The sequence below is a fragment of the Mustela nivalis genome (genome assembly GCF_964662115.1).
Source record: "Mustela nivalis genome assembly, chromosome: 17".
Lineage (NCBI taxonomy): Eukaryota > Metazoa > Chordata > Mammalia > Carnivora > Mustelidae > Mustela > Mustela nivalis.
The window spans coordinates 46,738,530-46,762,239 of record NC_139036.1 but is presented as its reverse complement, the minus strand read 5'-3'; the positions used below and the strand labels follow the sequence as shown (position 1 = coordinate 46,762,239).

The window sequence follows — 23,710 nt, the reverse complement described above, 5'->3', positions numbered from 1 at the left end:
TGGAGGCAGAGGGAGAGGGACAAGCGGACTCCCTGCTGAACACGGAACCCGGTGTAGGGCTTGATCCCAGGACCCCAAGATCGTGACCTGAGATGAAATCAAACACTTTGACTGCGCTGCTCAGGCACAACTGCCCTCACCATCCTCTTAAAAACAAAACTGAACATGACACGATACAACCCATCACAGACATAATTGGGAAATATTGGATATTCTGAGGATTATGGGCTAATGGCAATACATTACTGCTACCATCTCTCGGAGAATGTATTGTTTCCACACATGTGAATTTTCTGATACTGTCTATATATACCTTAAACTATTTCTCTTATTCATTAACATAGGGCCAATGCTATGCCCACTACCTACTGAGTAAGTACTGTCTGCTGTTTCACTGTGATGGTCACAGGCCAATCCTTACAAAACCCTATAAGGTAGCTATTATTATTTCCATTTGTAGATAAAGAAAATGCAAATCAGAGATATTAAGCATCTCTGCAGGGTCACAGAGCTAGTAAATGGGAGAGCATGAATTAAGGGCTACCTGTATGCCCAAGAGCCATTCTCAAGGGCCACAGCAGACTGACTGGCTCTCATTAACAATCAGGGATACTGTCCCAACCAGGCCACAAGCAAGCTAATAGGCACGTCATACACACAATCATTTTGAAGGCTCACAACAGCCTTGTTAAGAGGGTAGGCAGTATCATCTCCATTTGTATTTATTCATTCAGCAACTGCTCACTCCCTATGTCTAAGCACTATGTTAGATATTAGGGATACAAGGACCAAGTTAAAACAGACAAAACCCACATGCCCAGTCATTATCCTGCCTTAATAAAGCTCACAATCCCCGGGATTTATTAAGCACTCAGTAAAAATTTGTTGAAAGAAATTGTTAAATAAATAATCATACAATAAACACAAAATCCCAACAGGGATAAGTGCTGTAAGAGTATACAACGGGACATATAATCTAATCCAGAGTCAGGGATGAATTCCTGGGGGAAGTAGTTTCAGAGTTACGATCTGAAGGAAATAAGCAGTCAAGGAGAGTAGACAATCAGATCATTCCTGGGACAGAATATATACAGGAACACAAAGGGAAGGGAGAAGACTGATGTGGGGATCAAAGATGTCAAAACCGAGAAACCAGTCTCAGAGAGGCTGAACAGTATCCAGAGCCCGTACATGCTAGAGCTGTGATGAGAGCCAGGTGCAGCTAAGTCCAAATAACTGAAAACCTTCTTTACTCTATGATGCAGCAAATCTTTTTTTTTTTTTTTAACTTACTAGTTAATAAGGGTCATCATTATGAACCTCAAGTGTTATACTGAACTACAGGAGCATCATCTCCTTCAGTAATCATTAGATTGCTCTTATAATCCTCTCCTTTTATAGTGTATTTCTAAATAGATATGACTGTTAGAACTGTAATTATAATAAAAGCCAATAAGCACATGACTGGGACACCTGGGGTTAAGCAGCCAACTCTTGATTTCAGCTCACATCAGTGTCTCAAGGTCCAGACACTGAGCCCCACCTCATCCTCTCCCTATCCCTTAAAAAAAATAAAAATAAAAAAAAATTTTAAAAATCACGTGACTGACTAAAAGGCTCTTCTACAACTTGTAGGTTTTGGTACACAAGCTTTGCTAAAATGCCTTTTTACAAGTGCTCATTTCTAAGTTTTCTTCCAGCAAACGGGGTGCTAGAATGTAATTCACTGGGGTGTTTCCAAACGAAAGCTTTCTGTAAAAACACGTACAAATAGCCCAATGATAAATAAAAATGAAAATAATACCTTCAAACGATAAAAGAACTACAGTAATATAAGGGCCTACTATTGTGACAAGTCCACAGGAGACAAAATGCTCTAATTCTGATCACTCATTCAGTATTAACTGTGTGCCTCTGTGCCTGCTCCTGGTTAAACTCTAGAAATGCAAAACTGGAAAACAAAGACAACTTCCAATCTGCCAAATCGGAACAGAAGTTGCTGGCCTTGCTAAACAGGCCACTTGTAACTGTAAATTTAGCCCAATCCCTACCTCGCAAAACATTCTCCCCAGATATCTATATTCTTTACTCCTATTACGTAACTACAATGGCTTCAAATTCATGATGGTAAATTGGATCTCCCAAAGAACTACTGATGGGCAAAGTTTTGTTTTTTGTTTTTTTTTCTTTTTAATACAGAGGGAGAGAGGGATGGGGAATTTGGAGTGACATATAGAGAATCTTAGGCAGGCCCCAAGCCCGGCATAAAGCTCGATGCGGTGCTGGATCTCACAACCCCGAGGATCATGACCTGACTGAAACCAAGAGCGAGATGCTTAATCGACTGGGGCCACTTAGACGCCCCTGATATGCAAAAATATTTTAAAGATGAAATCATAATAGCTCTAAGAAACAAGAGAGAGTCATGGATCAGAAATATTTAAAAATTTTAAATATTAAGAAACATTTGGAAGTTACTGGGTTCAAACTGACAGAAAAAGTGAAATAAAGAAATTCATAGCTCAAAACATCACCAGTGAAACAGGCTGGGTTTTTTCAAGGGTGCTCTGAAAAGCTTTACACTGAGACATTTGCAAAAACCAGGAGTACCCATGTGACAATTACCGCAAAATTTAAAATGTATAAGGTCCACTAAAGGTCGCCTTTGATGCCCTCCTTGCATAGTGAAAGGCCTGGATACTACCACTTCTGACTCCAGGATAAAGCACAAAAACAGATGTCTTAAACAAGACTGGAAAAAAAAAAAAAAGTAAATATTTAAAAATGAAAAATAAGTGGGTCCAGGAGAGGGATGACTCCTGTTGTGAATATTGTGGCTTGAGGGGAAAAGCAAAGAAAGTACAGTACCCCTGCCTTCTACAAATGAATTAATGGAGAAAGAAATGGAATGTACTTCAAAGAGTAAGAGTTTACCCATTCCTTATCTTGATGCTTGTATAGGAGCTGGTCTTTCTGCCCAGTTTACCAGACACTCAGAGCTCACAGTCAGCCCGCCCACCATTTGGGAAGCAGCACAATCCTACTTGCACAGGAAAATCCATGCCAACGACCTCTATTAACCACCCTAATTCATTCAACTAAAGCCAAACACACATTTTCAAGAAACCGACAGCACAAAAGGGAAAATCCAATGTGAAAAGACAAAGATCCAAGAGAAAATAGGTAATTAAAAAAAAAATTTCTTAAATAAAAAGTACGTTCAAAGAGGGCCAAGGGATGCTACAGCTTTAAAAATGAAAAAATGGCAAAGAACATGAAAAATAAACTTAACAAAATAAGATTATCAAAAATTGAAAACTGAGGGGCGCCTGGGTGGCTCAGTGGGTTAAGCCGCTGCCTTCGGCTCAGGTCATGATCTCAGGGTCCTGGGATCGAGTCCCGCATTGGGCTCTCTGCTCAGCAGGGAGCCTGCTTCCTCCTCTCTCTCTCTGCCTGCCTCTCTGCCTACTTGTAATCTCTCTCTGTCAAATAAATAAATAAAATCTTTAAAAAAAAAATTGAAAACTGAACAGATTAGCTAAATAATAAAATGAACTAGCTGAAAACAGAATCAGTTATCTGGAAGACAATGTCAAGAAAATCTCCCAGAAAATGAAACAAAAAGTCAAACAAAACAGGAAAGAAAAGTTAAGAAACGTGAACACAGAGGCTCCAAAACAGTCTATCAGACTTTCCAGAGGAAAAGAACAAAGAGAAAGAAGTAATCAAGGAATAAAATAAAAGGAATTAAATAAAAGTTTCTCTGAGATAAAAGGCACATTTTAAGAGTCAAAAAGCCTACTATAGGACAAGCAGCATTAATGGAGAAAAAAATAGTGGACAGACTTCAAGAACAAAAAGATAACCATATGATCATCTCAACAGATACAGAAAATGCATCCAGCACTCTTCCATTTTTTAAATTTAATTCCATTAACATACAGTATATTATTAGTTTCAGAGGCAGAGTTCAGTGATTTATCAGTCTTATGGGCTCCGGACACCATGTGCCCTCTTTAAGGTCCATCTCCCAGTTACCCCATTGCCCTTACCCGCCCTTCCCCTCCAGCCACCCTCACTTTGATTCCTATGATTAGACTTTCTTATGGTTCGTCTTCCTCTGTGATTTCATTTTTTTATTTTTGTTTTTTCATCTTGTTTTATTTCCCCCCTCCCTTCCCCTGTGCTTCCCGGTTTTGTTTCTTAAATTCCACATGAGTGAAATCATGTAATTGTCTTTCTCTGACTTATTTTGCTCAGCGTAACACCCTCTAGTTCCAACCATGTCCTTGCAAATGGCAAGATTTCTCTTTTGATGGCTGAGTAATATTCCATTGTTTGTATGTACATACACACTTACATCCCCACATCTACACACACACACGTACGTCACATCTTTATCCATTCATCTATTGATGGACATCTGGGCTCTTCCCATAGTTTGGCTACTGTGGACATTGCTGCTATAAACACTGGGGAACAGGTGCCCCTTCAGATCACTACATTTGTGTCTTTGGGGTAAATCCCTAGTAGTACAACTGCTGGGTTGTAGGGCAGCTCTATTTTCAACTCTTTGAGGAACCTCCCCATACTGTTTTCCAGAGTGACTGCACCAGCTTGCATTCCCACCAACAGTGTAGGAGGGTTCCCCTTTCTCTGCATCCTCGCCAACATCTGTCATTTCCTGACTTGTTAATTTTAGCTGTTCTGACTGGTGTGAGGTGGTATCCCATTGTGGCTTTGATTTGTATTTCCCCGATCCAGCACTCTTTCATGATAAAGACACTCAATAAACTCAGAATAGAAGGGAACCTTTTCAACCACAAAAAAGGCATCTCTGAAAAAAACATACAGCTAACATAACAGTGTCAAAGATCACATGCTTTCCTCCTATGATCAAGAACAAGACAAGACAGGATGTCCACTTGAACCACTTCTATTCAACATTGTATTAGAGGGCAATTAAGCAAGAAAATAAAAGTCATCTAGATTGTAATAGAAGAAGTAAAACTATACTTGCAAATGACATGATACTGTATACAGAAAATCCTATATAAAAATTATTAAAACTGGGACGCTTGGGTGGCTCAGTGGGTTAAAGCCTCTGCCTTTGGCTCAGGTCATGATCCCAGGGTCCTGTGATTGAGTCTAGCATCAGGCTCTCTGCTTAGCAGGGAGCCTGCTTCCTCCTCACTCTCTGTCTGCCTCTATGCCTACTTGTGATCTCTGTCAAATAAATAAATAAAAATCTTTAAAAAAGATTATTAAAACTAAAACACAAACTCAGCAAGAATGCAGGATGTAAGATCAATACATAGGAGCACATGGGTGGCTAAGGTGGCTAAACACCTGTCTTCGGCTCAGGCCATGATCCCAGGATCCTGGGATGGAGTCCCCCATCGGGCTCCCTGCTCAACCGGAAGCCTGCTTTCCCTCTCCCACTCCTCCTGCTTGTGTTCCCTCTCTAGTGGTCACTCTATCCAACGAATAAACAAAATCTTTTTTAAAAGGCCGATACAGGGCGCTTGGGTGGCTCAGTGGGTTAAAGCCTCTTACTTCGGCTCTGGTCATGATCCCAGGGTCCTGGGATCGAGCCCCGCATCGGGCTCTCTGCTGAGCAGGGAGCCTGCTTCCTCCTCTCTGACTGCCTCTCTGCCTACTTGTAATCTCTGTCTGTCAAATAAATAAATAAAATTTTTTAAAAGGCCAATACATAAAAATTAACTGTATTCTCCAGCAATGGGCAATCTGAAAATAAAATTAAGAAAATTCCATTTGTAAGAGTATCAAAAGAATAAATACTTAGAAATAATTTTAACAAAAGGGCAAGATTTATACACTGAAAAGTACAAACATTATTAAAAGAAAATAAAGGAACCTAAAGAAGTAGACAGTTATCTCATGTCCATGGAATGAAAGACTTAAGAGGGTAATACTCCCCAAATTGATCAAAAGATTGAGCATAACTGCTGTAAGTCCTAGGTGATTTGTTTGTAGAAAGTGGAAAGCTGATCCTAAAATTCTTTTTTTTTTCTTAAACTTTTTTTTTTTTTTTTTTTAAATCTGACAGAGAGATCACAAGTAGGCAGAGAGGCAGGCGCAGAGAGAGGGGAAAGCAGGCTCCCCACTGGACAGAGAGACCTATGTGGGGCTCGATCCCAGGATCCTGAGATCATGACCTGAGCCAAAGGCAGAGGCTTAACCCACTGAGTCCAGGTGCCCGGATTCTAAAATTCTTATGGAAATCAAGGTATCCCACAGCCAAAACAATCCTGAAGAACAAAGTTGAAGGAATCACACTTCGTGATTTCAAAACTTTATTACAAAGCTACGATAATTAACACTGTGATAATGAAGTAAGCATAGGCTTATAGATTGAGAGTAGAACTGAGAAAGAATAAACCTGACATTAAAAAAAAAGAAGAAGAAGAAGAAGAAGATCCAGAAGACCCTGACAACTGGAACTGTCTCAATGGCTCAAAACTAATCAACAACGAGGATGGTTTTTTTGGTGAATCCGATGCTTTGACTAATAATAAAACCACCATAATATCATAAATGCGCTTTACGTGTTTCCAAGTTCTAGAATAATTTATAAAACAGAAAATTAGTTAGAATATATACTTAAAATAAAAAAACCCAGTATCACACACATGTAACGTGACAATAACTAAAAAAACCTGAAAGATGAGAAAGCAGCTGGGTGATACTCTGAGTATGTTAAACTCATCTCCTATAATGGGGAGCAGAGAGATCTTGTTTAAAGTTAATTAAGTAAGAGGTATATCATTTGAAGTTGAAGTTAAAATGGTAAATCAGTAGAAAATCTGAAACTGTGGACAGTGGTTACATCTCTGATGGGTGCAAAGGAAAAGCCTTTCACGCTTCTCATCAATTGACTTTTTGTGGGCCATGTTTGTGTACTATTTTTATCATTCAGAAAATTAACTTGTAATTTAAAAAAAATCAAACTTTCTGTATGTTAATTATACATCAGTAAGAAAAAGACATAGAGTTTCCTATATATTAAAAGAGACAGAAATGGGGCCCTAGGGTGGCTCAGTTGGTTTAGTGACCACCTCTCGATTTCAGCTCAGGTCGGAAGATGGAGCCCCGCACCGGGCTCATGCTGGGCATGGAGCCTGCTCAAGATTCTTCCTCTCCCTCTCTCCTCGCCCTCAAAAAAAACCATATAAAATTATGTCAACAACATAATTTTAAACATTTAAAGCATCAAACTCGTGATATTCTGCCATGTGCTATTTTTATTTACAAATACCTACTGAGACATCTTTCACTGTTAGCATATACAGCTGACCCTGGAGTAACAGGGGTTTGAACTGCACGGGCCCACTGATATGTGGAATTTTTTGTAAGTACAGGGTTGTATATGTATTTTCTCCTACAATTTTCTTCTTCTTTCTTTCTTTTTTTTTTTTTCTTTTAAAGATTTTACTTATTTGAGAGAGACAGAGTAGGATTGTGGGAGGGGCAGAGTGAGAGAGATGAGGAGGAGCAGATTCCCAGTTAAGTGCAGAGCCTGAAGATGAGCTCACTCCCAAGACCCTGGGATCATGACCTGAGCTGAAGTCAGACACTTAACTGACTGAGCCACCCAGGCAATCCTCTCCCATTTCTTTTTTTTTTTTTTAAGATTTTATTTTTATTTATTTGAGAGAGAGAGATCACAAGTTGGGGGAAGGGGCAGAGGGAGAGGGAGAGGGAGAAGCAGACTCCCTGATGAGCAGGGATCCTGATAGTGGACTCAATCCTAGAACCCTGGGATCATGACCTGAGCCAAAGGAAGATGCTTAACCGGCTCAGCAACCCAAGTGACCTCCCCTATGACTTTCTTTTTTCTTTTTTAAAGATTTTATTTATTTATCTGACAGACAGAGATCACAAGTAGGCAGAGAGGCAGGCAGGCAGAGAGAGAGAGAGAGAAGCAGGCTCCCTGCTGAGCAGAGAGCCTGATTCGGGGCTCGATCCCAGGACCCTGAGATCATGACCTGAGCTGAAGGCAGAGGCTTTAACCCACTGAGCCACCCAGGCGCCCCTCCCCTATGATTTTCTTAGAAACATTTTTTTCTCTAGCTTACCTTAAGAATACCATATACAAAACAAATAACATACAAATTAAGTGCTAACCAGCTGTTTATGTTATCAGTAAGGTTTCTGGTCAACAGCGGGCTATTAGCAGTTGTTTTAGGGAGTCAAAAATTATAACTCATGATTTTTGACTGCATGGGGGGGGTGTTGGTGCCCCAACCCCTATGCCGTTCAAGGGTCAGCTATATATACCTAGAGGCACCTGGGTAACTCAGTTGGTTAAGCACCTGCCAGCACTTAGGTCATGGTCTCCAGGTCTGGGACTGAGCCCTGTATCAGGCTTCCTACTCAGTGGGGAGTCTGCTTCTCCATCAATCTCTTACCCTCCCACCCTCCCCACCCCCACCTTGTGGGAACACACTCTCTCTTAAATAAATAGAATCTTAAAAAAAACAAAAACTATATAGATCTGGGGTGCCTGGGTGGCTCAGTGGGTTAAAGCCTCTGCCTTTGGCTCAAGTCATGATCCTAGGGTCCTGGGATCAAGCCCACATCAGGCTCTCTGCTCAGTGAGGAACTTGCTTCCTCCTCTCTCCTCTCTCTTTGCCTGCCTCTCTGCCTACTTGTGATCTCTGTCAAATAAATAAACAATCCTTAAAAAAAAAAAAAAAACAACTATATAGATCTATCTCATGTCTTCTGTCAACCGTGTAGCATTCCACTAGACCTATATGAAGGATGCCTTTATCAATTCATGCAACAGAACTGCCTCCAGTGTCTGTCAGAATAGATCCTGTTCTGGCACTGGAGATACAAAAGTGAACAAAGCCAAGTCCTTGATCTGATGGAGTTTCCATTTCAGCAGGAGGAGGAGAGGAGTCAGACGAAAAAGTAAATTATAGCAGGTCAGCTGGAGAGAAGACTAAGGAGAAAAGGTAGGACACAGAAACTAGACACTATGCAGGGTGGGCAGGGAGGAGTTGCTCTTTTCTACAGTGTAGTTAGGGTACGCCTCTCTAACAGGATAAACTGAAGCAGAGACTAGAGACCTGAGGGCACAGGACATGGTTACTTACTATGTGGGAGAAGAATGTTAAGGCACAGACAACACTAAGTGCAAAGGCCCTGGGGTGAGAACATGCCAGGTAGCATCTGAGGAGGCAAGGCAGCCAGTGTAGATGGAATCCAGCAGGGAAGGGAAAGGGCAGTAAGAGACGGCACAGCAGGGAGAACAGCCCACGCAAGGCTTTAATGTGCCATTTTCAGCACTTTTGAGCAGGCATGACTGCATCACTCTCATCTGCTGAGAACAGATTAAAAGGAAACTAAGGTTGGAGAAAAGAATCCAGCTGGGAGGCTAGTACCATAATTTCAGTGGGAGAACACGGTTTAGTTCAAGTAGTAGAGAAGGGGGTAGAAGCAGTAGGATTCTGAACATATTCTTAACAGTAAGATTTGCTGATGGATTTGTAATTGGGATAAAAAATAAAGAGAAGAGACAAGAATGACTCCACAGTTTTTAAACAGCTAGAAGGAGAGTTGACAGTCACCGAGATGTAGTAGGATATGGAAGAAATGGGTTTGGAGCTGGGAGACAAAATGAAGAACTCAGTTTTGGACATATTAGATTTGATATGCTTATTAGACATAAAGCGGGGAGCCCGCCTCTCTCTTTCCCTCTCCCTTGGACTGCTGAGGCCCTTGCTTTTGCGCCCGCCCTCTCTGCCACATGAATAACTAAAATCTTAGGGGAAAAAAAAGACACGAACAGGAGACGAATGGCAACTGACTACATAGGTTTGGAATTCAGGTTAGGGCTCTGGGCTGGAGATACAAACTTGGAGATGTTCTGCATAGGGGTGATAACTAAAGCCAAGGAACTAAGTGAGATTACACAGAGAATAAAGGCAGATGAAAGTCGGAAGGCTGAGCCCTGGGGCACTCCACTATTTAGTGGTCTGGGAAATGAGGAAGAACCAAAAAAATGGAAGCCAAGAGAAAGGCACGTGCTTGGAGAAGGGAGTCATCAACTGTGGCTTTTGAATCACACGGGACAGTTAAGTTCTGAGAATGATCTCCCGGGTTAGCGGAGGTCACAGACACCCTTGTTCCAAGCTTCTCTGAAACACTGGTAAAGGGAAAATGCTTCCAATTTTTGCAATTATAAACAATACAATAAACATCTTTGTATACTTTTATGGTAATGCAGTTTCTGGGCCTCAGGATACGTAAATTTAACACTCAGATACATTACCAACTTGTCTGAAGTGACTGCCAACTCAGAGTCAGTGTAAAACTTCCATGTATGGCTAAACTATACCCTACAGTGAGAACTGTCAAACTTATCCACACCTGACACTCTGACAGATCAAAAGAATTACCTTGTTATATTTTGCATTTCTTCATGGTTGAAGTTAAGCATTTTTCATGTTATTAGTCATCTGTCTTTTTCCCCCTCTGTGAAACCGTCCGCTCATAGCTTTTGCCTATTTATTTGGAAACTGCTTATCTTTATTGATTCAAAGCATTTCTTATACATTAATGTTAACTCTTTTGCTTTCTTCTTTCTCTGTATTACTAAGCTTATATTCTGGTTGGAACTACAGAGAAGCAGAGAGATTCGGAATGGTACCAAATCATTTAGGTCTTTGCTTTTCATACATTTCCCTGTTCCTTCTTTAGACACCATCATTTTCTTACTCTTTTCTGCCATCTCTCTTCTCCACGAGAACAATCTGGGTGGAGCATCTGCACCTCCTCCGACAGTCTGAGTGTACTAGCTGGTAGGACAGAGCAGGTGGTTATCTGTGCGCACCCATCCCGAGCCTGCATGCCCGTCCGTACCTTTTATGGAAGGCTCGCTCACATCAGAGGACTGAGTTTTGCTGATCAATATGTGCACTTTTTTTTTTTTTTTTTTGCTATTTATTTATTGGAGAGAGAGGAAGAGAGAGAACACAAGTGGTGGGAAAGGGCAGAAGCAGAACCAGACTCCTTGCTGGGCAGGGAACCCCACGTGAGGTTCAATCCCAGGATCCCAAGATCATGACCTGAGCCGAAGGCAGACACTTAACTGACTGAGCCACCCAGGCGCCCCTTCTGTGTACTTAACTATATGCCTGTCACACAGTGGGCATTCAGTACGTATTTGTGCAGTGAACAAAGGGAACTCCCCTCAAGGGAAATGGAGGTAGCTTTTAAGGCAATAGAAGAACATAAGGACAAATCAACCTCTGATTATGCAAGGTTTTGCCAGAGCAAGTTAGATCTAAAAGGGAGATTTAATAGTGAATAGTAAACACACAATGTAATTTATATGTAACACACACACAGACAGGCGTATTCTCTAGAACAATACTACAGAGAACCATGACATTCTCATACAAACTACAGCATAATGCTGTCAGGCCCATGCATAGGATTATAATGGTCAGTTTTCCCATTTTATGTTGTTTCTTTTGCCAATCACAGATAAAATTATACCGCCTTCACACAAGAAGTCTCTCTGTTCTTTTGATAATTAAAAAAATTCTGGGGACACCTGGGTGGCTCATTCGGTTAAACGTCTGCCTTTAGCTCAGGTCATGAACTCAGGGTCCTGGGATAAAGCTCCACATTGGGCTCCCTGCTCAGCAGAGAGCCTACTTCTCCCTCTGCCTGGCCCTGCTCTGTTTCTTGCTCTCCCTCTCTCTCTCAGACAGAAAAATAAAATCTTTAAAAAATAATAATAATAGGGGCGCCTGGGTGGCTCAGCGGGTTAGAGCCTCTGCCTTCGGCTCGGGTCATGATCCCTGGGTCCTGGGATCGAGCCCCGCATCGGGCTATCTGCTCCGCGGGGAGCCTGCTTCCTCCTCTCTCTCTCTGCCTACTTCTGAACTCTGTCTGTCAAATAAATAAATAAAATCTTAAAAAATAATAATAATAATAATAATAAAGAAAATTAAATTAAAAATTCTTTAAGTTTAAAAGTTGTAGTATTTCTTTCTTGAGGAAAAGTAATAACTGTAAGAAAGTATTCCAAATAGTACATGATTCCCTCTCTAATTATTTCATAATTTTTATTTCCTTTCCTTAAGGCATCCACCGTTCTCATGGCCTTTTTGAATATACAACTGTGTGTGGATTAATGACTCAGAATCCACAAAGCAAATAAAGAGGAAATTTAGGTTATAAGAGGAGAAAATAAACCAGCAGAAGAGAAAGATGTTTGGATCAGTGCTGATGTCAGCTCTGAAAGAGACCCCTAAAAATGGAAGAATAGGGCAATGAGGCTTTCTTTTGCTTTATACCATCCATGGTCAACACAGAAGCAAATAAATAAATAAATAAATAAATAAATAAATAAAATTTACAGCTTTTGAGTCAAACTGCATTATAATTTGGTAAATACTGATGGGGTCAAATTTTCCTAATACTAAAATTCTTGGTTCTTCAAGAAGAGAGAAAGGAGCAAGATGAAAGCAAACCAACGGGTAAGCAAATATTCCTGGAGAAAGTAACGGTGAAGAGGCGAGGAGAGGCAAGCATAAGCGTCACCCGAATACCACAGAGGGGAAGGGACTGGCGAAAAGGCTACAGAATGCCTGCTTCCTTGCTCAGATTTTACCGACCTTAAGACTGCTTCAAATAACTGATGCCTAGAGTTCGGAGATTTTTTTCCCCAAGACTTTATTTACTTATTTGAGAGAAAGCGAGAGACAGAGAGAGAGAGAGCATGAGAAGGAGAGGTCAAAGGAAGAAGCAGACTTCCCGCAGAGCTGGGAGCCCCTTGCAGGACTTGATCCCAGGACTCCAGGATCACGACCTGAGTCAAAGGCAGTCGCCCAACCAACTGAGCCACCAGGTGCCCCAGAGATTTTTTTTTTTTTGTAATTAAACACATACTTTGGCTATAATGGAATTTGATAGGTACCTTTTTTACTTCCCTGTCAACCTAAAACCGTATTTTCTTTCCCTTAATGTGCTCAGGCTTTTTTTCTTTCTTTCTTTCTTTTTTTAAGGCTTATTTGCTTCTTTAAAAAGAAAAAAAAAAAAAGACTGTTATTTATTTGTCTGAGAGAGTGGGAGCCCATAAGCAGGGGAGAAAGAGAGACAAGCAGACTCAGTGCTGAGTGCGAAGCCCAACATGGGGCTCGATCTCACCACCCTGAGATCATGACCTGAGCCAAAGCCGAGAGTCAGATGCCCAACTGACTGAGCCACCCAGGTACCCCCGAGGTGCTCAAACTTGAAGAAAGCAGTCTCTCCTAGTCCCTTGTACCAAGGGAGACTGAGTACAATCACACTACCTTTAGAAGTCACACAGTCAGAAATGTCATCATCTCTTCACCAAAATAATTACTCAAACTTCACCGAAGAGCTCCAGGGCAACAAGGATCCAGGGCCATCAAGGCAGCCCCGGTACTCACTGAAACGAAAGTGAAGCAGAGGCCAGCTCCCCTCTGTGCCAGCTGCTCCGTGTCAAGCCGAGGCTTTGCCAGCATCACTGACATCAGGGTGGGCAGAGCGGACTGCTCTTCCGACACTTCCTTCGCAGCACTGCCATCTAAGCCGTAGAGAGGCTGCTCTACTCGCCGCTGGAAAACATTAAAGAAAACACCCAAATTACATGAAAAAGAAAACCTGAAACTGCCAAAACAGACAACAAATAAAAACACAGTTATGGAAAACAAGAGTATTTTTGAAAAACACCTTTTCTGAAAACAAATGTGGAGAGCATAATGACAGCATCATTGGATTATAACCTACCTAACTCTGAATTAATATTTTACTCGAATTCTGCAAAATTGATTTTAATTTTTCTATATTTGTGTAATTGCATTTGCAGTTTACTTTGTAGAGTTCAACAAATCAACTTCAAAATAGCCTCAAACCTACAAAAGAAATGTTATTTCTATCCTGCAGGTAAATGAAGATTAAGACATTTGTCCCCTAACTTACAGGCTGCTTTTATTTCACTTTCAATTCTATCCTCACCATACTATACTTAGATGCAAAAATAAAAAAATTTTAAAAAAAGCAAAACAAGTTCCACTGAACACTAGAAGAATAATATAACACAATTATGTATGGTTTATTCCAGAAATGCAAAAATGGTTCATTATAAGCAAATCTACTGATATAATTCATTACATTAATGTTGGGGGAAGGGGAATCAAGATTCTTCCCTTTAGATGCCAAAAAAGATTTGCACAATATCGTGCAACTCTTAAAAAACAAAAACAAAAACAAGAACCACAGAAGTATCCATCTTTAATACAACAAGAGTATTTTTTCAGAAATCAACATAAATTAATGGTGCCATACCAGACACACATTCAAAGTTAGGAAAACTAGGGGATTAATACCACAATCATCTCAACATTATTATAGAAGTGCTAGCCAATGTGACAAAGGGGGGGGAAATGAGGAATAAATACTGAAAAATATTAAAAATTGAAAAGTGTCATTTTTGGATGATATAACTATTCACAAAGGAAACTAAGCAAATCAACTGAAAATCAATAAATAAGAGTTTGGCAAGATGACTGAATATAAAACAAACATACAAAAATCAATAGCTACCCCATATACAAACAATTTCTTATTATCAGAGTACGTAATGGAAGAAAAAACAGGTTCAAATTATTAAAAAATCTATAAAAAAGAAATAAGTTTAGAAATTAATTTAAGAAATATGGTGGTTACATATAAAGGAAAACCATAGCTTCCCTGACAGACATAAAACATGACCTACACAGTGACACTATGCTCCTGCATTCAAATTTTACAGATGTCAAATTTTTCTAAAAACCAATGCTTAAGGCTTTTTGTTTACTTTTGTTTTTCTTTTTTTCTGCAAGAGAGAGTGTAATGGTGGTACAGTGAACAGAGAGGTTAACTCTTACTTTCTTTTGGGAGATTGTTTCTGCGGAATTTCACACATTAATTCTGAGGTTCACTTGGTGAAATAATCAAGATTAGCCACATAAATTTGGATAAAGAACAGCAGGGAAACTTGACTACAGTTATTAAAACATACTACAAACAACAACTATATTGGTATAATACCAGTACATGAGCAGACCAATTAATCAGTGGCACAGAAACAGACCCCTCCAACACGGAAATACCATTTGCAATTAAAGTGTATTTCAGATTAGTGGGAACTTATTAACAAGATGGTAGGATATTTAAGTATCAGAAGAAAGGGAAAAGTAGATTGTGTCCTTATACATAGAAATTACAAGAAAATATAAACGAATACTTTTATGACATTCTAATGGTGAAGGACTTTTTAAACATGACATTAAAAATACAAACCATATAGGAACATCTTAGAATAACACAAAACCAGTAAGACATAAAGGAAAAACACTGATAAATTTGACTCCAATTTTTTTTTACCCAAATGGCAAAAGTCAACATAATATTAAGAGATAATATTACAAACAGGCAAAAATGTTTACCATATAAATAACAATGAGTTAACAATCTTAAAAAATAATGTGTTCCTACTCATTAGGAAGAAAAAAACAAATACTCCAATAAATGGCAAAGAGCCTATAATAATTATTAAGAGAAATCCAAAGGCCACTAACTTAAGAAAAGATGTTCAAGAACACTAATGAAGAAATGAAAGGTAAAACAAGGCAGTCGTCTCAATGACAAAGACTATAATGTTAAACTTTAATACTAGAGGAGGGTATGCAGAAACTGGGACCTACCAACTGCTGATAATCCACTAGCAATTACATGATGATGTTTTAAAGTAAGCCTATACTCTGACTAGGGAATTATAGTTTGGAAATTCATCCAAAGGAAAAGAAATGTCTAAGTACTGATATATATAGAAGAACATTCATTACAAGGGGCACCTGGGTGGCTCAGTGGATTGGGTCTCTGCCTTTGGCTCAGGTCATGATCTCAGGGTCCTGGGATCGAGTCCCACATCGGGCTCTCTGCTCGGCAGAGAGCCTGCTTCCCACTCCCTCTCTCTGCCTGCCTCTCTGCCTATTTGTGATCTCTGTCAAATAAGTAAATAAATAAAAAAAATCTTTAAGAACATTCATTACAGCACTGTTAATAGGACACAAAAATGTTTACGCGATATTGCTAAATAAACAAAGAAATGAAGAAATCTATTATATTTACATGGATATGCTATGCCCACTAAACTCCTTAGTAATAGTTTTTCTGGAGGAGACTTTCTATTTTAACACTTCTGAGTTGGACTTTCATTCATAGTCAGCATGTATCCCTTCATCAGGAAAAACCACTTAACATTTTCATTTTAGAAAATAAAAGGGGCGCCTGGGTGGCTCAGTGGGTTAAGCCTCTGCCTTCGGCTCAGGTCATGACCTCAGGCTTTTGGGATCGAGCCTCACATTGGGCTCTCTGCTAGGCAGAGAGCATGCTTCCCCCTCTCTTTTTTTGCCTACTTGTGATCTGTCAAATAAATAAATAAAATCTTTTAAAAAAGAAAAGTAAAATAAAATAACCAAAATGATCCCAACAAAGGAATTTAGGTTTTTTAGTCCGTAAGCAGAATCCACCTCCTTGAGACCAAAACTCCTACCCAAATCAAATGCAATTATTTAAATTCAGGATCCAAAGTGCTCCTGATACCCAATCACAACAGTATCTGCACTACTTGGGAGATTGTTATCTCTGAAGTTGCAATACTAAAATTAGTTATTCTGTTATGTAAATACTCAGTAAATATTTGCCAAGGGCTGAAAGATTTTTGAGTATTTCTGGAAATACAGCAGGCTAGGATATTTGAACTAAACTTCCCTTAGAAAATAATCATAAAAATAGAAAAAAAGATACTAAGAGCACTGAAGAGTTATAAAATAGTAGGGATCTGCTAGGGCAAAATCTAAGGAAAATTAGGAACACAAGGCACATAAATGAAGCACCAGAGTCAGATCTGCCCTAAGGGTACTTGCAGATCTTAAATTTCTGTTTCCAGGGCACATGGTGCCAAGCAGATAATCACAGGCCAAACAAAATCCACTGGGGGCAGAGGGTTCAAAAGGAAACCCTTTGCACTTCAAGCTTTCAGGGCTTCCCAAGGGTTAGACTCTCAGGGAAAATACAAACCAGAAGAAAAACTTCCTCCTACCCTTAGGGAACTACAAGGAAGTCGCCTTGGCAATGCAGGAGGCAGGACCTCCCTTGAGAAATGTTAACACAATCCAGATCAATACTGAATGGGTGGATGAAACAAGCAAACAAAATCAAACAAACAAAATGTACGCCATGAATTCAGTAGTTGAAAGGAGTCCTGGACGGGTGAGATCTCTAGGCACTTGGAAGAAGCAAATAAAAAGTTTCCCTGGAGGAACACATCTTTGTCTTAGATATCAAAGAAATTTCACAAACAATTTTTCAGGAACAATGAGCAGCACACGGTCAAAAAAAAAATAAGAAGCACAGAAGAAATAAAGCAAGGAGCAACAGCTAGGAAAAACAAATAGATCCACAAAAGAGACAACAAACAGGTTCATAAAAACTTCGAGTGCCAGAAATATCAAACAGATTATAAAACAAAGTCTACTAGATTACAAAAAAGTAGTAAGAGAAGACAAGCTTGAAAATATCAGTAGGGAACATCAAATAACAAAAATTAAGAATTTAGTGGAGTTAACAGCAAACAAGATACAACAAAACAGAGATCTGGGAACTGAAAGGCAAGAAACTATACAAAATGGAGCATATGGAAATAAAAAGAAAATAGAAAAAAGAAGTTAAAAGGCATGGTGATGAGGTGAGATGGTCTAATACACAATTAATTGGAATTTTATAGGAAGAAGAAAAAGAGAACAGGGCAGAAATAATATGTGAAGAGACAATGGCTAATAATTATCCAGAACTGGTATAAGACCCAACAAAGCAGCCCAACAAATCACAAGCAATAGAAGTAAAAGGACGCATCATAGTGAAACTACAGAGCACCCCAGAGAGGGACTTTTAAAGCAGCTGGAGGGAGAAACCCAGATACTTTCATAGAAATAAGAAGTAAAGGAATATTGTTTTTCGATAGTAACAATGGGAGCCAGAAGATGGTAATAATACATCCAGTTGTTAAGAGGAAAAAAAAATGTCAAACTAATATACACAGCAAAAATATCTTTCAAGAATAAAAGCAAAATAAAGTTATTTAAGCAAAGAAAAACCTAGAGAGTTAAGTCCCCAGCCGATACATATAAAAGAATACTAAAGGAGTACTTCAAGTAGAGGGAAAGTGACCCTATGTGGAAGGTGTGTAAGATGCAAAAAGGAAAGAAATACAAAGAAAGAGGTAAATGAACACTGATAGCATGAAATAATAATGTTGTATGAGGCTAAAACAAAAACAAAACAAAATGCAAACATACACCACCCAACACCAAGTTAGTAGCAAGTAAATGGAGTTAATGTTCTGACCTCATCCTTCCTTTGAGAGGAGGATAAAGATACTATTAACATCAAACCTGGGCAAACTGAAGACACATGTGGCAATTTCTAAAAGAAACAGGGAAAAGAACCTAGCTACTAGTGGAGGATGAAGATACAAAATGATTTCCACCACTCCTCCCAATCACCCAACCGAAATAAAAGCAAGAAATAAAAGAAAAAGGTACAGAGAATATGTAGGATAAGTAGGGAACACATTAAAAGATGGTAAATTTAAACTCAATATAATGATAATTAAATGCAAATAAATACGAAAGTTAAAAAATTACTTTAGACTGAATAAACAAAAAATTCAATGATGTATTTTTCAGGTATATTGAAAACATAATAATGAAAAGCTGATAGTATAAAAATGGAAATACGTATACCATACAATAATTTGGATATACTGAATATCAGATATAATGCAGTTAGAGTGAAAAGCATTGCAAGAGATAAAGAGAGTCACTTAATAATGCACCAAACAAAAACATAAATACAGGAAGAAACAAACAACTCCCACAACCATGAGAGATATGAATAAGCTTCTCTTAGTAATTGCTAGAGCAAACAGCCCAAAATCAGAATACAGAAAATGTAAACACTGTGATTAAATGCCACAATTAACAAACTGACTTAATGACAAAATGAAACTATTTTGTTTAGGGATGCGTACAAGGTCAAATTTTAAGAAATGGTTCATTATAATCACAAAAATTAGAACAGCAGTTGTTTCTAGGATAGAGAGGGAGAGAGTTGTAATCACAGAAGAGCACACAGGTTTCTAGGGTACTGGAAATATTCTACTTCTTGACCGAAGTAACAATTACATGGAGTTAACTTTATAATGATTTCCTGGAAATGTCTTCTTGTGAAGGGCCAGATAAATATCTCAGGCTTTTTAGGCCAAATATCATGTCTGTGATATATTCTTCTTTGTCTCTACAACTCTTTAAAAATCTAAAAGTCATTCTTAGCTTGTGAGCTGTGGGGTATAGGTTACCAAACTCCTGCATTAAAAGACTTATGTTTTAGGTCTTTCTTTGTTTCCAACAAAAAATACAAAAGAACCACTTCGGGTAAAAAAAGAAGCTAAAGTAATTCTTTATCCACTGATCTTCCTTTTAACAGTTCTGAACATCTACCGTTTGTGCCAAGCAATGTTTTGGGTGTTAGAGATTGAAAATTGAACAAGATATTATTATCTTTTCTTGTCAAGTCAAGGAAATAGTAAAAAAGAAAATTATACCTTTATATAGTAAGTACTGAGAAACAGAAACAGCAATAAACAACAAAGCCAAGTCCCTGCTCTCGTGGGATTAACATTAGTGGAAGAAGATGGGGAAGAGATTAACCATATAGTTAAAAATTAAAATGTTATTAAATAAAAATATTAAAAATTATACCACACACCAATGACAGTGAATGGTCTACAACAACATAAAACAATACAGATGCATCTCACAGAAGAATGCTGAATGAAAGCCAGACGTAAGATTACATACTGTATGATTCCTTCCATACAAAGTACGAAAACAGAAAAAAAAAATCTATGCTGTTAGACGTCAGGATAATGCCTGTCCACAATGGCAGGGAGGGGGCTAATAACCGGCAGGGAGCATAAGGGGTGGGGGAGTTGGTAGTATTTCTTTCTTGTGTTGAAATATTTTAAACACTTCCATTGGTTTAAAAGTTAAGAAAAAGAGGAGCACCTGGCTGGCTCAGCCAGTGGAGAATGCAACTCTTGATCTCTGGGGTTGTAAGCTTGAGCCCCACGTTGGGTGTACAGATCACTGAAAATATTTTTTTTAATTGTATAAATAAATAAATATCAAGGAAAAATAAAGACACAAGCCTCCTCGTCAGTAATCTAAAAACCCTCAACCTAACCAAACACACATCAAATATTTCTAACATGTTTAAATATGACAAGGATGATAAAATAATAGCCAAATTCTTGAGGTGAATACCTTTTTCTAAGTGCTTTAGTAACTGCAGTCACCCTAATGAATGCATGACTTTCTGGGACAGAAGAAGGGAAGAAATGCATTCTCACCACTTTAATGCAGCAGCCCCAATCACTTACGGAAAGAGCACTATGACTCAGCTCTGCCGGGGCAGCAGAGTCAAACAACGTTCCTAAAAAGAGACACCTAGCACAAAAACTGATTTCAGGGAGACCCCTCTTTCCTAAGATCCCAAAGCAACACCTAAGGCATCAGCAGCCAGAACATACTCTTGAGTACAAAGATCTTGTACTGTCTCAACAAATTATCCCAAGACTCTCAAGTAAATTGACACAAAATCCCATATTCACTAGCTAGCTCAGGGAGTCGCCATTTTGGGACCAGTGACATCTGAAGCAGGTAACTGTGTTGTGGGGCCTGTTGTGTCCCTTGTAAGATGCTGACCAGCATTTCTGGCCTCTGCTTACTAGATGCCCACAGTTCCCTCCTCTGACCCTCTAGATGTGATCAAAAATTACTCCAACATTGCCCCATGTCCCCTGAGAGGCAAAATAATCCCCAGCTGAGAACCACTAAATTGCCTAAAATGTTTTTTAGGGCTTTCGATTCTCACTTAGTGGAAGGAAAATGGGGTGGGGTGGGGGCCTGGCTGGCTCAGGTGGTAGAGCCTGCGACTCCTGATCTCAGGGTTGTGACTTCAAGCCCCACACTGGGTACAGAGATTATTTAAAAATAAAAAATCTTAAAAAAGAAAAAAAAAAGGAAACAAACCTATCTCAAATTTGTGTAACATTAGCTTCTCGAAAGCCTTGAAAAATCAATCAAATGTCAGGAGCTGACCATTTTTTTTTTTTTAAAGAAAAACAGAATTCATTTATAGGAACATGTAAGCTTGGCAAGGATAAAAACCTAATATTTGAACTGGCAATTATTTCCTCAACAGGACCCTGAGCTGTAAGCTTAGAGGTATCTTATACTGAGAAACAGGGTTAGCTCTTGTAAAACATAAATTTATGGATACAGACTTGAATCTAAGTGGTTCACAGGTAATACTATGAATGTTTCTTCTTAATGCCTCATTCCCCTTGGGTAATTAATGGACGAGAAACTGCTTGAGTGTTCCTGGGCTTCTCATCTCCTACAACAGGTGTCACATTTCTCCAGGTGAATGCTTACCGGTAAGGGATTGGATAAGGAATGTTGCGGTGAGGATCGTGCAACTGGTGGAACACTTCTGCCAGGGCTGGTTCCTGGCCCGCTTCCCCCAGCAAACTGGCCAACAGGGAGAAATGGATATGAATAATTCAAAACAGTACTATGCTTCAGATAAGGAGAGTTAAAGATTAACACACAAACAGGTCTTAATTATACGGCCCCTTTAATAAGTCAATACATCTTATGCTAAAGAGAAAATGCCATGTAAGTCAAATTTTGCTATCTTTTCATTAAGTTTTAAGAAGGAGCTCCTGCAGAAATGTACAAGATATAAAAGAAAACATGGCTAGAAAGCTGAAGGTACACATGGTTTTGAAAGGACATTGGAGAAGAATGTTTTCCCTTCTTGTCTCAAAATACCCGAAAGCAGGAATACAGCGGTACAGTGGATGTTAGTGTCTTCTTTAGGAACCACTAACGATGATGGGTCAGTAAGCTCGCTACGTGACCCACTGAACTAAAGGGAAGAGGACAAAAGAAGAGTCCAAGTCACTCCACTTCAATCTTTGTAAGACCCGAAACCTAGTCTGGCCAAGAGAAAAATCACCTCATTTGTGAATTTTTATATCATCACAGACAAGACACATCATAAAAAAATTTAAATTTAGGAAGTCAGTAGTAGTTTCCTCTTAATAGAGAGAGATGGGGCAACATCAGATTGATGAAGATGGGGAGGAAGGGGAGGAGAGCACAGTAAAGGCAAAATGTTGCTTTCTAAAGCCTTAAATGAATGCAAGGATTTAGTTTTTTAAAAATCACTATAGTTTTTTTTCCAAAAATTTAACTTACCTCAAAGTAATCACTAATTTTATGTCCCCTAGGAGTGCCTTTCCCTGAAAATGAAACCAAAGTAAGTATAGTTTTTCCAATAACACACGTAAACCATCATTCACTAAAAAGCACTATGTATTCAGTAACTGCATACGTTATCATCAGTTCGAGTGTTGGCTTTACTTTTGACAAGCGAAATTACCTTTACTGTAAGAACAGAGACAGTTTCCTCATCTAATAAAAGACTTAATAAGCAGAGAAAAGAAGACTTTTTCTGAGATTGCTTTCCTTTAAGATTTGCTCATCTTTCTTTTATAATATACTAACAAAACATATGCCACAACTGTGAATCAAAACAGAACTAATTTACGTCCATACCTTCAATTAAGAGAACAAAGAATTCAAAACAAATTCCTAAGAACTAGAGGGTTTATTCTGTATCACAAAATACTTTGTGATCATGTCACTTTGGGAGAATTTTCCCCTAGAGTAAAAAATAATCTGTAGATAAAAAACAAGAAAAATGCAAAAAAAACTGTGACTTCCATTCCTCAGAGGGGGCAGGTGGACGAAGCAACCATTTACTCACTCCTTAAGATATAAGGATATTTGGCATCATAACCATCAATATTTAGAGATTTATCCCACTGGGTGCCAACGTTCAACTAAATAATTGCCAGAGAAGAAGAGGAGGGAGAAAGGACAGTCATGTAAATAAAACAATTTCTGGTTACCTACTATGAACAAATCGCTGAGCTAATGCAAGATATGGTTAAAATGCCAATGTAACCTCTTTTCTGTATAACACATACGTGGTCTGAAGAAAAAGCTGTGGTGAGAAGATCGTTAACTTACGACAGGGAAAACGGGAGTCCCCAGGGAACTGACACTTTTGTCAGGTGTGTATCAAATGGCAAGTCTATAATAAACAGCCTGGTATTCCTTAAGGTACACAAATCTCCTTTGTTAGGAATCCCTGTATCTGAACTAATTATTTACTGTGAGTCTGAAAATTCTAAGTACATAAGAATTTAGTATTTTTATTGGTGTGAAATTATTACTACCTTGGCTAGTTTCATATGGTTCAGCTTTTCTTTTCCGGTTTCGCTGGTCATTCTGTTTTTTCTCAGGAGTCTGTTAAATACCATATACATCACAATTAGCATTTTATTAAAATTTTCACATTATGAAAATCAGAGAGTATGTACAAAATAATGAGATAAAAGGCACAGACAAGTCCTAAATCGGAGTGTCCTGGAGTTATGCAGTGCCATCTTTCAACCCAGACT

At 38.8% G+C, this 23,710-nt stretch overlaps 1 protein-coding gene across 10 annotated transcripts in view; it reads right to left on the bottom strand.

Annotated features, from left to right (window-relative positions):
• TLK2 (tousled like kinase 2) overlaps window positions 1-23,710 on the bottom strand; it is a 114,770-nt gene that overhangs the window by 44,767 nt on the left and 46,293 nt on the right. For 4 of the 10 annotated variants that reach the window (XM_082706558.1, XM_082706559.1, XM_082706555.1 and 1 more), the window contains 4 exons: window positions 23,486-23,555; window positions 22,440-22,483; window positions 21,612-21,707; window positions 13,458-13,625 (listed from right to left, as the gene is read on the bottom strand). In XM_082706558.1, the coding sequence (XP_082562684.1) occupies window positions 13,458-13,625; window positions 21,612-21,707; window positions 22,440-22,483; window positions 23,486-23,555 (378 nt within the window). The remainder of the gene's footprint in view (window positions 1-13,457; window positions 13,626-21,611; window positions 21,708-22,439; window positions 22,484-23,485; window positions 23,556-23,710) is intronic. The other 6 variants (XM_082706560.1, XM_082706561.1, XM_082706557.1 and 3 more) reach the window with 3 other exon arrangements.